Source organism: Staurois parvus, unplaced genomic scaffold (assembly GCF_062004578.1).
Source record: "Staurois parvus isolate SC_StPar_1 unplaced genomic scaffold, SC_StPar_1.0 ptg000388l, whole genome shotgun sequence".
In the NCBI taxonomy this organism is placed as follows: Eukaryota; Metazoa; Chordata; class Amphibia; order Anura; family Ranidae; genus Staurois; species Staurois parvus.
In genome coordinates, this window is record NW_028318184.1 from 455,217 (window position 1) to 473,100 (window position 17,884).

Genomic DNA, 17,884 nt, shown 5'->3' on the forward strand with positions numbered 1-17,884 from the left:
CTTCCCCAACCTTCAGAGGCATTAAAGCTTTGTTAAACCTTTTTATTTTATTAGTGAATGTAATCACACTAGCCTAAAAGCAAACAATATAATGGGAGTTTCCTTCTTAAATTGGTCATAGATTACGCAATTTTTCCTTTTAACCATGGTTTGAAGATAAGAAAATTGCTCAGTTCCCCATCAACACAGTCAGTGTTGATGATGGAATCCCTCTTGCTGCGCTATTGTATTCTGACAGTGAGTGGTTTCTCAAAATCATTGAAAGATGTCAAAATACACTTACTGCTATAACCAGTGGCATTAATCCATACAAAAAAACAGACAGGTTAATTGTACTGAAATTGATCGATAGATTGACTTCAGTACAACCAGTCTGCCCATAAATGGATTGAAATTCGGACGGTTCCTGTTGAAAAGGCCGAATTTTGATCTGTTTTTAGCCAGCTATAATGTGTTAATGCTTAGGCACTATATCAAACTGCCCTGTCTGGATCTCCACTGGACTTCCTCTACTGCTGACAATGGTTTTAACAGACAGGAAATGACAAAAAATTTGCAACAGGGTCACAGACAAAAATAAAAATCTGCAAGGAGACCTAGTCTTTCTACTGAGAAAAAAAAGTATTTTTGTTGAAATGGCAAAACTTTGGCAAAAATGTTGCTAAATGAAGGCTCTCCATATAGCTCATCTCTAGTCTTGAAGTGCATTTATCAAATAGGGAGTTGCCTTTGGCGTAAAATAGTGCTCTACAAAGGAGGAGACACAATGAACACCCATTAATGTGGTTGGTTCTTGGTGTGACCACAGGATAGTGTTGGAAAGGCAACGTCTTTAAGACTTAGCCAAGCTAGTTAAAAGGCAGGCCATTATGCTGAATGGAGAGCTTGACATGTGTGATGGTAATGTTATCATACCACTGCAAGGTATCATACCTGTAATTCACCTTTTACATTAAAGTTCTATTTCAACAAGGATTCTGAACTTCATAGCAGTAGTAGAACTTGTTTGCCATCCACATCTTTCTATTGGCCAGTGAGGCAGCCCATCATAGGGATGGTCAACAGGCATGTGTGGGGGTGGGGAGGGAGCTTACAAGCTATTGCATTACCTGCATGCAGAAAGGGCCGATATTCTAACTAAGAATAGGGCAAACAATTCTGCTGGTTTAATTTGCCCATCCACCTTACCTTTATATCTGCTAGCCATTTTTTTTCAACATGACAGGCTCTCTTTAAAGCATTAAATGCTGATACAGTTGCAAGAAAAAGTATGTGAACCCCTTGAGATTATGTGGAGTTTTGCATGAAGTGGGCATAAAATGTGCTCTGAACGTCATCTAAGTCACAACAATAGAAGAACACAGTCTGCTGAACATAATACTACACAAACATTAGATGTTGCCATGGTATAATTGCACATAGCATGTAAACATTCACAGTGCAGGGGGGAAAAAGTATGTGAACTTTTGGACTTAATAACTGATTGACCCTCCTTTGGCAGCAATAACCTCAACCAAACGTTTCCTGTAGTTGCAGATCAGACCTGCACAACAATCTGGAGTAATTTTGGACCACCCCTCTTCACAAAACTGTTTCAGTGTAGCAATATTCTTGGGATGTCTGGTGTGAATCGCTCTCTTAAGGTCATGCCACAGCATTTCAATCGGGTTGAGGTCAGGACTCTGACTGGGCCACTCCAGAAGGCGTATTCTGTGCTGTTGCAGCCATTGTTTTGTTGAATTACTTGTATGCTTTGGGTCATTGTCCTGTTGCATCACCCATCCTCTGCGGAGCTTCAGTTGGTGGACAGATGGTCGTACGTTTTCCTGCAAAATGTCTTGATAAACTCTGGAATTCATTTTCCCATCAATGACATCAATCCGTCCAGGCCCTGAGGCAGCAAAGCAGCCCCAAACCATGATGCTCCCTCCGCCATGTTTTACAGTGGGGATGAGGTTTTGATGTTGGTGTGCTGTGCCTTTTTTTCTCCACACATAGTGTTGTTTGTTCTTCCCAAACAACTCAATCTTGGTTTCATCTGTCCACAGTATATTTTGCCAGTAGTGCTGTGGAACATCCAGGTGCTCTTTTGCAAACTTCAAACGTGCTGCAATATTCTTTTTGGACAGCAATGGTTTCCTCCGTGGTGTCCTCCCATGTACTCCATTCTTGTTTAATGTTTTCCTTATTGTAGATGTGTCAACAAAAATGTTAGCATGTGCCAGAGATTTCTGTAGGTATTTAGCTGACACTCTGGGATTCTTCTTTACCTCATGCAGCATTCTGCGCTGTGCTCTTACAGGACGACCACGCCTAGGGAGAGTAGCAACAGTGCTAAACTTTCTCCATTTGTAGACAGTCTCTTACCGTGGACACATGAACATCAAGGCTTTTGGAGATACTTTTGTAACCCTTTCCAGCTTCATGCAAGTCAACAATTCTTGATGGTAGGTCTTCTGAGAGCTCTTTTCTGCGAGGCATGGTTCACATCAGACAGTGCTTCTTGAAACCAGTAAACCCAAAACAGGTGTGTGTTTTTTAAGGGCAGGACAGCTGTCAGAAACACATCCAATATCATCACACTGATTGGAGTCAAGGTTGGCTCACTCCTGGCTCCAATTAGCTCTGGGAGAAGTCAATAAGCTAGGGCCTCACATACTTTTTCCTCCCTGCACTGTGAATGTTTACATGTTATGTGCAATTAAACCATGGCAACATTTATTGTTTGTGTAGTATTATGTTCAGCAGACTGTGTTCTTCTATTGTTGTGACTTAGATGACGTTCAGAGCACATTTTATGCCCAATTCATGCAAAACACCTCGTAATCCCAAGGGGTTCACATACTTTTTCTTGCAACTGTATATATTTTTTTATCTCGTGCTTTCAAGGGTAGAGTAGAGACCCCAGATGTCTCCATAAAGAGGACCTGTCATGCTTTATTGAAAAATCCTTAAAGAATTATAAAAAACGGTGTAAAAAAATAGTTTTTTTAATTTTTTGGTTTTTTAATTAAATGAATAATGAATAAAAAAATGTTTAAAGCACTCCCACTCCCTGTGCTCATGCGCAGAGGTGAATGCATATGCAGGTCTTGCACGTTTATGTAAAGAATGTTCGCACCACACAAGTGAGGTATTGCTGCGAACGTTATAGCAAGAGCAATAATTCTAGATCTTCTTTGTAACTAAACTGGTAGCCTGTAAAAAATTTTAAAGCATCGCCTGTGGAGATTTTGAAGTATCGTAGTTTGTTGCCATTCCACAAGTGTGCACAATTTGAAAATGTAATATGTTAGGTATCTATTTACTCACTGTAACATTTATCTTTTATATTTTACAAAAAATTGGGTTGTATATTGTGTTTTTTTGCGATAAAATTCATTAAAGTGTATATTTATAAAAACAAAACTGCATTTGAAAAACCACTGCATAAATATCATGTGACATAACAAATTGCAGTGACCACCATTTTATTCTCTAAGGCCTCTGCTAAAAATTATATATAATGTTTGGGGGTTCTAAGTAATTTTCTAGCAAAAAATACTGATTTGTACTCAACAAAAAGTGTCAGAAAAGGCTTGGTCGAACAAAATTGTACTGCAGTGTGTAATAGTTTTGTTTCTTCTTTCAGGGCTTATTTATTTTGCTGTTTGGATGTTTGATGGATAAAAAGGTAAGCTCTTAGAATACCATGTGGCTATTTTTTGACCAGAGCAGTATAATGCTCAGGAAGAACTCATGTTCGATTTGCTCTGCTAAATTCCAGGTACGGGATGCCTTGTTGAGCAGGTTTTCCATTTCCAGATGGTCTTCACAGCAGACAAAGGTAGGCAGTCATGTCTGTTACAGTTTCATTTAGTATGGCCATTTGTTTACTGTCCTATAACTTGAAAACTTTAACCCTTCCAAAATCGCAGACAATGTAACTTCTGCGGTGATTACCTGGAACTGAAATGTTTGGCTTCTGCCCGTTACTACCAGACCAAAGCTGTCCAGTGGCACCATGATCATGAATGTGAGCCAGGTTATGATGTGCCACACAATCCACATATTCTATTTTTCAATATGTGGTATAGATTCAATGAGCCATATTTATAGGAGTGCTGGGAAAAAGTGTAGTTCATGTCATGCTAAACAACCAATCAGATTCTCCCTTTCATGTTTCCAGTGCAATATGGGAGAGGAAAAGTGAGTATTGGATTGGTTTCTGTAAACAAGCTGTTTCTAGTTCTAACCATTTTTCTTTATACCATCCATGTTGTAACTGTGTGTATGTGATATATTCATTTTATGTCCTTTTCTTTTTTACAGACTTCCAATCTTAGTTCTACAGATCCTGTTCTTGCAAAAAGGGGTATCAATTTGTTTGCTAAAAAGGGTAAGTACCCAAAACTGAGTAAGAGAAAACTAAAGCACCAAGGTCCCCTCAAATCTCTACTGTCTCCAGTAGGGCATAGTGAAGTCTATGGTGGACTTGCCTGTGTTTTTATGTTCCCTTGTTGTAAAGAAGATTGCTCTCTAGTCCTTGTTAAAATGATTTTTAAAGTGTATTTGCGCACCCCGCTAGCATGCACAAACACTGTCCTGGGAGCGTCCTGTCCATTGAATAGTGCAGTACACAAAAAGATGGTACAGAGCCAATGAGACGCTCTCTGTTCCACAAGATTGCTTGGAAAAAAAACGCATCACACAATATAAGCAATATGTCATTCAGCAGAGTGTCATCTGCCTATTTACTGTCATTCACCCCTCTACAGTATATATCAGCTCCATTCTATCTGTGATCTGACCTGTATGTTGAACTCATTACCTCTTATCCTGCATATCTGTACTTTAAAGTGGCTAAAGATTAACCACTTCAAGCCCAGAAACTTTCAACCCCTTCCAGCCCAGGCCAATTTTCAGCTTTCACTGTTATCACACTTTGAATTACAATTGCGCGGTCATGCAACACTGTACCCATATGAATTTTTTAGCATTGACAGATAAAACTTTATTTTGGTGGTATTTATTCACCATTGGAATTTTAATTTTTTTGCTATATAAATGAAAAAGTCCACATATTTTGAAAAAAAGTGTTTTTCTGATAAAATTTTGCAAATAAATAATCTTTCTTCATAAATATTGGCCTAAATGTATTAATCTATCTTTTTAATAAAAAAAAAACAAAACCCAAGATAGTTTATAACCAAAAATTATAATTTTTCTAAAACATTTAAAAAAAATTTTTTTTATATATTGTTTTTTTTTTTAAATTTTTTTAACATATTGTCACCCTAGCAGTACAGTGTCACCATAATGACACTGTACTGCTTGTGGGGGGTGATGAAGATTTTTTTTTTTTTCATTTTTTACACTGATTGCTTTTACACCCGTAAAGGCTGTAAAAGCAATCATTTCTCCTTCTCTCTGGCTGCATTCCTGCATCTATTGAGAAATACTGAGTGAGCTGTGATTGGTCACAGCTTGTCACATGGTACAAGATTGTTGTGAATAGCCTTGTACCATGTGACCTCTGTGAACATTCACAGATTTCACACATAGTAAGCAATGATGTCAGGAAGTGACATCTTGTTTACTACTATTCCTGTGATCACTGATTGGCCAATCAGTGATCACATGAATCGAGACCTCACACAGAGTTCCCGTACAGCAATCTGTTTTACGCTGTGTCCTCCCAGGGAGCGCGCACAGGCAATGGATGAGGGGGGGACGTTTAGAAATGTCCACCCACATCGGCAGCGCTCCCGTCCAGCCATTTGTCAACATGGGCCGAACGGGAAGAGGTTAAAGGTTAATGATTTTTTACCTTAATGCATTCCCTGCATTAAAACCTTCTGTGAGTAGCTCCCCTCAGCACCCCCTTATACTTACCTGAGCCTGATCTTGATCCAGTGCTGTGCCCGAGAGCAGTGGCTCTCTCTGCTCTCTCCCTCCTCATAAGCTCAGGGACAGCAGTGGGAGCAATAGGCTTCTGCTGCTGTCAATCACAGCCAGTGAGCAAAGAGCAGGAGGTGGGGCGGAGACGTGCTCAGTGTGTCAATGGACACACAGAACATGGCTCAGGATCGAGCCCTCACAAATGGCCCCATAGCATGCAGCTTGCTGTAGTGAGCACTCTGCAGGGGAGAAGAGCCAGGAGTGCTGGCGTCGGACCCCAGAAGAGGAGGATCGGGGGCTGTTTTGTGCAAAACCATTGCACAATGCAGATAAGTACAACAACTTTTACGATAACTTTTACTTATGGCCATTTACATTTACTTTAACCCTTTCATCTCTATCCTGCCATGGTATGTGACCTGCACATTAACCCCTTCACCACTACCTCCTTCTGTGTATGACCTGTACATTAATATAACTAGTGCACCATTATGAAGCTCAGTGTTTTAACCCCCTCAGTACCAGCATGTTTCTTAATTTACAAAAAATTGTGGTCAACATTGAGATGTACTATCCAAAAGTGATCACTTCAAGGGGTGTTTGTACTGCCCTGACAAGCTTTCTCAATAAAAGATATAAAATTCATATTGGTACAGCGTTGCATGATACATTGAGCAATTGTCAGTCAAACTATCGCATCACTCAAAACTGAAAAAATTACCAGGATAGGAAGGGAGTGTAATATACCAGTCCTCAAGTGGTTAAAATAAATTTCCCAAAATTGTCAGTGCACTTTTCAGGACAGGGTCATTGAGACTGGAGATGAGATCTAAATGTTGGATTATTTTTCCTCTTTTGTAATTATTTTTTTAGGCTGGAGTTACAGGCCTTGCAGATGTCCTAACCACATTATAAAACACTGGGCTAATCCAACTGGATCAGGGAACAACCTATGTCTGTAGGTCTTCCCTGACTATGGGCAGTATCCACCAATCAAACCTACTTAGGGCCTATTCACATGTGTAGCCATGCTCAGATCACTGTTTTGAATTGTTTCACAGGTGGTGAGGAGGAGATGTGTCAGGAACACGCAAACAAATACACGAAAAGCACAGATGAACAACATGAGAAGCTTAAAAATGTGCTTCTATGCTGCATTTGTGGCACATATGGCAGCCTATTGAAAGAACGAGCTGTCCTAAGTGACGACGTGCAAAATGTGCGCATACGCATAGCACCCAACATCACTCTAAGCCAGTATGAATAGGCATTGAATAGACACAGCCGGCTAGCTAAAGCAGAAATCTGCAAACAGGGAGGTGCGGGGAGTGTTTTGAGGACCGGCCGAACAACAAGAAAAGGCATATTTTCCAGGAAGAAGACTAAAAATATGTCAGTCTGAACATCCTCAAATAAAACTGATCATTCTAGCATTGTTGATATCCTGTGTCCTCCCACTGCAGTTAGTGGTTCTTCTCTCCAGTGCCAGGACAAAGTCATCCAGGCAGAACCCCCCACAGCCACGCTGTCACACTGGGGGGGCGCTGAAGAGGAGAGGGGGGCAACTAGAACATGTTACACCTTGCATGCTCATAACATGTTCTAAAAGGCCAACTTATCCTTTAAGTTGGTACACATGCAAGCCGCTGATTGATTGAAGGTTTTCCAGCAGTCCCGTTCAACAAAAGCTGATTTAATGATTTTCTTCTGTTTAACAGGGGGGGCTGAACACAGATCGAAATTCAGGCAGTCCCTTCTGAACGATACAAATCGCAATCTTTATATATATATATATATATATATATATATTATACCTTGCTCCAGTAGGCTCCCTACAGTGCTGTCACTTGTCCCCCTCAGCTTCAGTGTAAGTTGTGGCTGGCTGTAGTCACACTCCAGCCTCCTCTTCATACCATACAGAAGGGGTTGGCAACCTTAAAAAGGTGGAGATCTACCTGAACCACATGGGAGAAGTCAAAGATCACCGGGAAAAGTACCGCCTCCTCACACCTGATTTAAACCTCTAATTGCTCTTCTACCGTGTCGCAACTGCGTGCATTGCACGGCAATCGTGGGTTTAAATCAGGTGGCGAGGAGGCAACATACTGTATCACCTCCTCACCACTTGTCAAACACACTGGTATAGCTTTTCAGAAGAGCAGCAGTGCCTGCTGCACTTGTGAGTATCAGCGACAGCGGCACCCTTCGGGCTCGTTAACCCTGCAGTTGAGTTGCGGTTTTACCACCACCAATCCCCCTTTAGGCAAAGGTGTACACATGCCACAGTAGGCATTAACCCCTGTTGCTCATGGTGGGTGCTACCACCTGCCAATCGTTACCCATTCAGATAAATGGGGCCACTCTGCAAGCACCTCACAATTGCATGCTTCTGCAGGATCCAAAGGCTTAAAGTAGGTGGTGAGAAAGCAACAAAACTGCCTTCTTTAACTCCTTGCTTGCTGTGCTGCACACAGTTGCAGGGCACATGCAGAGCAGCCTCATTCACTTCACTATTCTGCCCAGTGTATTGCTTCACACTGACCTGAAGATCTCTTCTATCCTGCTGTTGGCACCACTCTGGAGACCACTAGCCAGGAGAAGAAGTAGAGTGCAGTTGGTATCACTCCACATGGGACAGAAGCCAGCCCTACAGAGGAGGCATCAGCTAATGCGGCTCTTGCTCCCTACTACAGCTCCAACTTTACAAGTAGTCCCTCTGTTTGAAGCTCTGGGGTGGGTCAGCAAGGCCAGACTGCGATCTATCACCTGGCCGTAATCTACTGGTAGATCACGATCTACAGGTAGCTGACCCCCCGCCATACAGGGTTAATGTTCCTTGATGGTACAGTATATAACAATATTAAAGCTTTGGTTTGAGAAAGAGAGCGCTGAAATTTGCTGGAGCATGGAATCAGGTAAGTGAAAGAGGCTATTCCTCCCTCCCCAACACATACTGCAAGGGTGGACCTTTTTGTTGGGCTGTATTATGGCACCACATTCCTTACTGTTTTTGCTCATATTTTTTAATAGGTTAGGAATTACTGGAACGTTAATAAAACTGGTGCACACAGAATCCGGAGCAGCTCTGCATAGAAACCAATCAGCTTCCATGTTTTATTGTCAAAGCTTAATTGAACAAGCTGATTGGTTCCTATGCACAGCTGTGCCAGATTCAGAGTGCTCCAGCTTTAGTAAATCTGGAAGGCAGAGCAGGTTGGGACTCAAAGGTGGAGAAGAGTGCAGTCTGTTGTCCATCCTGGGATATCTTCATTCTGCCCTGGGGAGAGCTCTGGGGAGGCAGCAGTGATGTGGCTGCACTGTAATGTTCCCTTATTGCTCCGCCTGCCTGTACTAGAGCTCTTACTGTGAAAACCCCGATTCAGTAAGCCACACTAATAGAAACCCAAGGAGAGAGCCAGGGAAAGCATGCTTTCCCATTTTAAAAAGTGGAGGCCGGTAATAAGTAAGGGCACATCCTCAACTTTGTTTTTGGGCCATCTGTAGAAGCAATATGGGGCAGAAGATGGTGAGATTCTTCTGCGTGCTAACAACCCCCGCCCCCTCTCACACTGAGCCCAGCGCACCTGTCCCTACCGCCCCGGCAAAGAGTTTATTTATCTCTCCCTGTTTTTATCTTGAACTACAGAATGATTATCCTTTATGCTGTAGAGAACTGAGTGTGGGAGTGGTTGAGTAGTTTAGCAAAAGACAATGGGTAAGGCTGACACCATTAAGTGCACAAAAAATTTGTGCTTTATTAACCCCTTGACGCCGATGTAACACAAATATGCGGCCTCACAAAACTGGGCTTTTTCTGTGGGGCCGCATATTTGTGTACCTGTCTCTGACAGGTATCAAGACCATGGGATCACTGAGAGCACCGGGTCCCGTTCTAACGTTCGGGACCCTGGACTCCTGCTTCCGGGTCACATAATCGCTGTGATAGCCTCTGATTGGCTATCACAGTGATCAGTCACTGTAAAGCCCTGCCCCCTTGTTTTTTTCTTTCTCTATCAATGGAGGAGAAAGATACATTGTATCTCTCTAACTCCTGGCATAGAGGGGAAAAAAGATGTTTGTTAAAAAAAAAAAGATAAATAAATATTACAAAATAAAAGAAAAATAAAGAAAAAATACCTAGATCAAGGTTTGATCTAGCTCAGTGCCAGGGTTAGTGTTTGGGTCAAGGTCAGGGCTAAAAGGTCAGGATTTAAAAAAAATTGGTATCAATGTCAGTTAGTGTCAGTGTGTTTTAGGTAAAAAAAAAGACAAAACCAAAATGTGCACTATTGTTTCTGGGCTGTACTACGGGTACAAACAACAAATAACATACACATATATGGTATCACTGTGATTGTCAAGAGCTGGAGAATTTATTTTGGGTTGTTCTTTGGTGGTAGGTTATGGTAGTAACAAGAAACACACAGCTAAATAAAAAAAAAAAGATTTTTTTTTATTACTATTTTGGTCCAGTTTTCCTTTGGTAATAAAAAAAATCAGGAGATATCCATTGCCATTTACAACCAAATTAAACCTAATTTGTCCTGAAAAAAAACAAGGTATAATTTATTTGGATGTACAAAGCAGTTGTGATGATATGTACGGTTTTACTAACACATGTCAACATTGCAAAATTGTGCTTAGACATTTAGTTTTACCCTTAGGCGTGCAACAGAACACGGGGCGGCAGTCACTGCTAACAGATCCATGGGTATTTAATGGGATAAAACCTGGGGAGGTGTACATGTATTCCTGATGTACTGCACATTTTTTAACACTAAGGGACATAGTTCTAACATTCACTGGAAGATTCACCTGCAGTGCATGCTTGGTGAATGTTAGCCTCACTGCTTTATAAATATGCCTCTATATTTCAACCCATGAAAAAAAAGATTGGTAACACACATATAGTTGAGTTTTGCAACAAAATGTTATTAAATGGCACTATAGGCAAAACCTTTATTTTTCATTTTGGATAGAGCGAGGAAGGGTTATAACCCGTCATTGTTTTGCCATCTGTGTCCTATTGGGCAGATTTACCTTTACTTCCTGTCACATAGCCAAAACAGGAAGTGTGAGAAAATCGCTGCAAATTAAGGGAATCTATTGGGGCCAGAACTAGTGTCCCCATTGGAAGATTTCCCCACTATTACTGTTCTGGGGACAACCCAAAATGTGTGATTTTATTTTATTTTCACTTTTGATGATAACAGTAAACAGGACAAAGAGAGAAGGTAAATCTCTTTAGGGGGGCACAGACAGCAAATCTAACAGGGGTTCTAATCACTCTCCACTTTATCCAAAACTAAAAAAAAAGTTTTTCTTTTAGTTATGCTTTAATCATCATTGCCAGTGCTTTAAAATCTACACATTATTTTTCTTCACACTTTAGAACAATACTTCATAGACCTATACGGGTATATTTATTAAAACATTGTATAGCTGTTCGTCCATTGAAACTGCATGTAAATTCGTTCCATGGAGTGGGGCAAAATTGAATGTTTTTAGACTATATTCTATGAAGTTTGAATGTGAGTGTGGGAAATGCCTCATTATGGCCACTAGATGGTGCCAACTATCATAAGAAATAAGTACGCTCCATAGCTCCACCTAGCGACCATAATGTGGTATTTTACAAATTCCAGAAAATATAGCTTGAGAACATTTGACTTTTAGCACAGAACAAATTTACATACAGTATCAATGAACAAACGGCTACATGATTATTTTTTTACACCATGTACTGTATGTGAGTCCTGAACCTAGTAATTGTAATGTATTTGATGTCTAAGTAAGTCTTAATATGTGTATCTTCTTCCCTAGGAGTGTACAATATTTCTTCAGCTCAGGTGAACTCCTCCAGTGAAATGGCATCATCAAATTCCTACTCCCTGCTCACCTGACAATAAAGGGACATGCCGACAGAACCCTATTGCCTATCTCTGGACCTGCTCCAGTGTGTTTGTTGAGTCTGCTGTATGCACTTTATTCCATGCTGTCATTCGTTTCTTTCTTCTAGTGCATTGTAATGCAGGCAAGCTGTCTGAACTATTACCACTATAATCTGTTTGATATCACAGACTTGTTACTGTTTATTGTAGAGTATCACAGCTTCTATACAATATCACCATGCAATATACTTGAAATAATCGTCTGTCTTCAGCTGAGGCTAAGTGAAATCTAAATTATGTTAGATGAAAATTGTACAGTAACATATCATTTTCCTGAGAAAAGTTAGCTGTAAAGTTCAGTCCCTGCTTCCCGTGGAAAAGCTAATACACTAAACTGCATCCGACTACTGTAGGCAATGCCATGTACGCAGGGATTTTACATAATGCCCAAAGAAGTTAGATTGTTATTTTTCACCACTGCATACCAGAAATATACTATACAATGTACACTGCTAATGGGCCTAATTAAAAGGATGTGTTTATTAAAAAAAAAAAGCATAGCTGTTTGTCCATCAAAACTGCGTGTAAATTCATTTTGTGAAAACGGGGCAAAATCGAATGTCCTCCAGCTGTATTCTTTACAATTCAATTGTGTGAAAATACTGCACTATGGCCACTAGATGGTGATGAGGAGCATACTTAATTCCTGTGATAGCGCCATCTAGTGACCATAATGCCATATAGTCCACAATCCACACATTGCAGAGAATATTGCTGGAGAACATTTGGCATTGCCCCATTTGCACAGAACGAGTTTGCATGCAGTTTTTATATATACACCCGGAAGTATATGTCCACCCAATGCTATACAGTATTCCGTGTATACTGTATACCCCTGGTGCCCAACCTGGGACCCAAGGGCCGCATGCAATCCTTTGGTATATGATGTGTGGCCTTCAGACCTCAGCAGACTATAGTGGGAACAATGATTCTGGTAATGGCACTCATCTCTGCTAGCCTCATGCCCCATGTTCCCAGTTTTGTATTCTGTCCTCTGCAGTATATCTCCAACCAAAAATGTAGCATGTCCACACTCTCTGACCCTCATTTCCTCTATTAGGTCTGAAGTTTCTGACAGTCCTCCCAAGCATTACAGATATTGAACATTATAAGCGACCTTTAGGGCAGGTTCACTTATGTGTGGCCGTGCGGGCCGCGTTTTGCACGGGCACCAGAGCCCATTCATTTGAATAGACTCCCGTACCCCTGGACATACAGGGAAGAAGTCCCTGCACTTCTTAGAACATTGCAGCTTGTATGGGAACCGAGGCTCCTAGTACGGTTGCGATTTCCAGTGTGGGTGGCGTGCCATTAGAATTAATGGCACCCGCCCGCGGGTCCCGTATTCCCCTGTGCAGGTGGTGTGGCTGCAGGTACTTGTGCGGGTCCAGCATTCCTCTGTGTAGATGGTGCAGCTGCAGGTATTTGTGCGGGTCCCGCATTCTGCTGTGCAGGTGGTGCGGCTGCAGGTATATGTGCGGGTTCCGCATTCCTCTGTACGGGTGGTGCGGCTGCAGGTATTTGTGCGGGTCCCGCATTCCCCTGTGCAGGTGGTGCGGCTACAGGTATATGTGCGGGTTTCGCATTCCTCTGTACGGGTGGTACGGCTGCAGGTATTTGTGCGGGTCCCGCATTCCCCTGTGCAGGTGGTGCAGCTGCAGGTATTTGTGAAGATCCCGCATTCCCCTGTGCAAGTGGTGCAGCTGCAGGTATTTGTGCGGGTCCCGCATTCCACTGTGCAGGTGGTGCGGCTGCAGGTATTTGTGCGGGTCCCGCAGCAGCACCACCGGCACAGATGTGAACCAAGCCTTAGTGATGTCAGCTCATAAGTTAACAACCACTGCTATATACTACACAGTATACACTGCTAATGGGATTTAAAGGGTATGTCCGGCCAAAACTTTTTCTGTATTCTACAATGTTGGAGAGTGTAGGGAAGGACATCTGCCGGGTTTCTACTGCTATCCATGGCTCTGTTTTAGAGATTTCCACTAGACAAGAAAGGAGGGTTATCTGCAGTATGGACACAGATGACTATAAAAAGCTGATTTCCTCTATTCTACTAAAAAAGTATTTTTATTGCTGTCTGCGATGCTGTTCCTTCATTTCAGGTCAAACCATTTTTGTTGGGACAGTAAGGGTAAACCTCTCTTAACAGCACTAAAAAGTAAATTGAGGATCTAATCATTCCCCACTTCTTTCAAAACTAAAAAAAACCACATTAATAAAAAGTAATGTGCAATTTTTAATATTTTAAAACGACCAATGACCAGTCATCTATTCCTGATCTGACTGATGGCTGCTGTACCAAATCATTCTCCTTCTTTTTCTCCTTTATTCATTCTATTTATTTGAAATGTTATATGTGTAAGAAATACTTGCATGACTTTAAACCTTTTTTGAGCCTTCTTTACCTAAATATGTTTTTTCATTCTGCTGTTACTATATGTGTAATATGCCCTTGCAGGATGCCTAAGAACAAAATATTATAAAACAGGTATGACAAGGAGTTGCTTATAGTTGACATGTATGGATGATGATGATTTTGAGCTTGATAAAGAATAACGAGGTTTAGTAATAATTCATGGAGAAAATGCTGCTTCATATACCCTGTAGTACTGTTGACTCAATTAATCCTTATACGATGGCTGGAACCAGGGCTTTAAATGTGTTGTGACGCCTTCAACTGGGATTCTATGACAATTGCCAAGTTTTTATGTGAGCAGCACTAGGCTGATCCCGGAGCAGCATTTTCTCCAGGAAAGTCTTTTTTCTACTATCTAATTATTCGTCATAGCAAGAAAAAAAAAATCCACTTGAAAAAACACTTGCATACTACACTGCCAGATCTTTAAGCAAGAGGCCATGTTGTGAAATAAATAAATACTGTGTGAGATACACTGACCTCATTCCACTGAATCTGTGTCAGCTGACTTTGATAAAAAGGTCATCTCCATCATCTGCTGTTGTATCGTTAGTGATTTCCAATCAGACACTATTGAAACAAAAAATAAAATTGAGAACAGGCTGAGGAAATAGCAACAGACTGGGGTAATGTACATTACTCTAGAACAGAGGTCTCCACACTATAGCCCATGAGCCACATGCGGCCCACTACAAGATTTTCTCCAGCCCTCAGCTAGGTTCAGAGACCTATCCTTAACGTGCACAGACTGAGAATATAGGCAATTGTAAAAGTGTTTTCTGTAAGTAATATAATAAATATATTATCCTTACGTTCTGTGCCCAATGGAATGGCTCCTCTTCTGGAGTCCCTGCCGAAGGCCTCCTCCTTTTATTCTGCGTGTGCCTCCATAGCAAGCCAGGAGAAAGCTCACTCATGATTGGGGCTGTGTGTCCATCCATAGATACACATAGTTTGGTTCGGGCCCATCTTCTGCTCCCTCCTCACAGAGTTTGACTGACATCAGTGGGATCCATAGACGTGAGCCTACTCTGAGACTAGGAAGATGGGAGAGAAAATTACTTTATAAACACTTTAAGGTCAGAAGGGGCTGCCTATGGGCTGTGCTTCAACCCCCTCCTACCCACACTTGGACCCTGATGTAAGGGGGACTATAATGGAGATCCTGATGTAAGGGGTGGCTCTGATAGACCCTGATGTTGAGGGGTGCTAATGGGGAACCTGATGTAAAGGGGACTCTAATGGGGGCCCTGATATAAATATAAATGTAGTGGGAACCCTAATGTCAGGGGGAACCTTATGGGGATTTTTGTCCCTCAAATTTTGTAAAACACACAATGTGGCCCCCCTACTGAAATGTTTGGAGACCCCTGCTCTAGAACATATGAGAGGTATGGCTTATTTGGACGTTGGCTGAGTGGAGAGGTAACATAAGACTGAACTGTTTGTTTAGAATTTCTGCAGATCTATGGTGCTCTTAATGTGAGTGAATTAAATATGAGTTATTTTAATGTTTATCTACATTTTTCATACTGTTTTCACATTGAATGACATTCATTTGACAGGCTCATACATGGCCAACTATTGCCTAATGCAGCCTTTCTCAACCAGGGTTCCTCCAGAGGTTGGTAGAGTTTCCTTGAGCTGTGGCTAATTGACCTCCTATTTGATGGTGCCTCCACAATTCCAGGATGAACACGATTTGGTAGAGCCAGCAGCATGACACTACTTTTTTTTCAGCTTCCTGTAAGATTGGCATTTTGACCACCACTGATTGGAGGGCATTTTTCACATTGACTACCAGCATAAGGTGGCATTTTTCCCAATGACCCCCAATGAATTGGTTTTAGTAGAGATTCCCTGATGTTTAAAAATTATTTTAAAGGTTCCTGTGGAGTAAAAAGGTTGAGAATGGCTGGCCTAAGGTTTATAGGTAGCCTAAAGAGGACCAGTCACAATCACAATTATGCAAGAATCTGAACACATTCATTCTGCACTATGATTCTCCCCTGCCTTAGCTAGTGAAAGGGTAAGAGGGGTCTTTTTACTGAATTCTGCTATATTGGTGACTCCCCTTAATAATTAATATTCTTTCCTCATTACAATACAGACTTTGAGGATCTTTTATTGGCGTTCAGGACTGTGCACACCTTTCTGTTTTGGTGCACCTGAAATATATTTAGCTGATTTAAACTGAAAGTTACACTAAATAAAGTGGCAAATATATATATATTATAGGTAAGCCTGTACATCTGTGATCATTTAAGTCTGAATATTTAGATTCTTGCATAACTTTAGTGATTATGGTTATCTTTTTAAATGGTAGTACGTGGCCCATTATTTTAAATGACAGACCACGCCCATAGTCATGCACAAAGAGAAGAGCAGCAAAGTACTGTCACTATAACTAAAGCCAGCCATAGACATTTAGAATCTCAGATGGTTCTCAAGGGGCCAGCCAAGATCTGAGCCACGTATGGGCAGGCTGAATGTAACCAAGTTGATCGATCAATCAACTTGGGTACAACAAGCCTGTCTGATTTTACATGCAATTAATGCTAGCGACTATTATGGCCACTAGCAGTGATCACTGTGTTCTCCTGGTGGGGACGGCTCCCCCCCTTCCCCCCAATGTCTCCGTGGGAGGGATTCCCCCATAAACAATGACTGTGTTAAATGGGGAATCAAGTGATTTTCTTTCCTGCAACCCATGGTTATATTAGAGAAAATCGCCATACCTATGGCCGGCTTAAGCAAGAAACAAGCAAACATGGTTACTCCAATGTACATATACATTTACAGAATATTCACAGAAAAACATTCTATTAAAACATTAGTATTCATTGATAACTTTATTTACATTATGCTAATCACACTCACATGTATATTTAAGAAATGGAAAAAGATTACAGTTCCCTTTGACATCATGCTATATTCAAATCTGTTTGACATTTGGGACTTTCCCAGTAAGCTCTATCATAGTTTTATTTTGTATAAACTATTTATTTCACTTTCTTCATTGCTAAAATGTTGTATTTTAATTCATCATGTGTTGGCTCCTGCTGTAAGTTTGCTGAATTTGTTGCTTGTATGTACTTAAAAATCACATTATTATTGTGGTTATAATAAACTAAAAAATATATGTTCGCTAAAGCACGTGTTGTCTTTGATTTATGATCCATTTGAGTGCTTTGTAGGCAAAAAGCACTGGGGTAATAACAGAAAGGAATCTGAACAAGCATGATCTGTAGCAGTCAGTCATACTCAAGTTACACTACATGGCCAAACACTTTTGGACATCTGACCAAGGCTCCTATATGAACTTGTTGGATATCCCATTCCAAAACTATTGCACCCTCCCCCCCCCCCCCCCCCATCCTTCCAGTTATAGCAGCCTTTATTCTTCTTGGGAGGTTCTCCACAAGATTTTGGAGTGTGTCTGTGGGAATTTGTGTCAATTCAGTCAAAAGAGAATTTGTTTGGGCAAGCACTGTTTGATGAGAAGGCCTAGATAGCAACTGGCATTCCACTTCATCCCGAAGGTGTTCAGTTGGGTTGAGGCCAGGGTTCTGTGAAGGCCTCTTGAGTTCCTTCAAACCAAACTCGTCAGACTATGTTTTTTGTTCAC

At 41.2% G+C, this 17,884-nt stretch overlaps 1 protein-coding gene across 2 annotated transcripts in view; it reads left to right on the top strand.

Annotated features, from left to right (window-relative positions):
• Nucleotides 1-17,409, top strand: part of LOC149455743 (adhesion G protein-coupled receptor F5-like) — a 268,072-nt gene extending 250,663 nt beyond the window's left edge. For both annotated transcript variants that reach the window (XM_089685891.1, XM_089685890.1), the window contains exons 18-21: nucleotides 3,632-3,673; nucleotides 3,767-3,826; nucleotides 4,312-4,378; nucleotides 11,704-17,409. In XM_089685891.1, coding sequence (XP_089542017.1) covers nucleotides 3,632-3,673; nucleotides 3,767-3,826; nucleotides 4,312-4,378; nucleotides 11,704-11,783 — 249 coding nt within the window. In that variant the 3' untranslated portion in view covers nucleotides 11,784-17,409. The remainder of the gene's footprint in view (nucleotides 1-3,631; nucleotides 3,674-3,766; nucleotides 3,827-4,311; nucleotides 4,379-11,703) is intronic.
• Nucleotides 17,410-17,884: the final 475 nt, after the last annotated feature.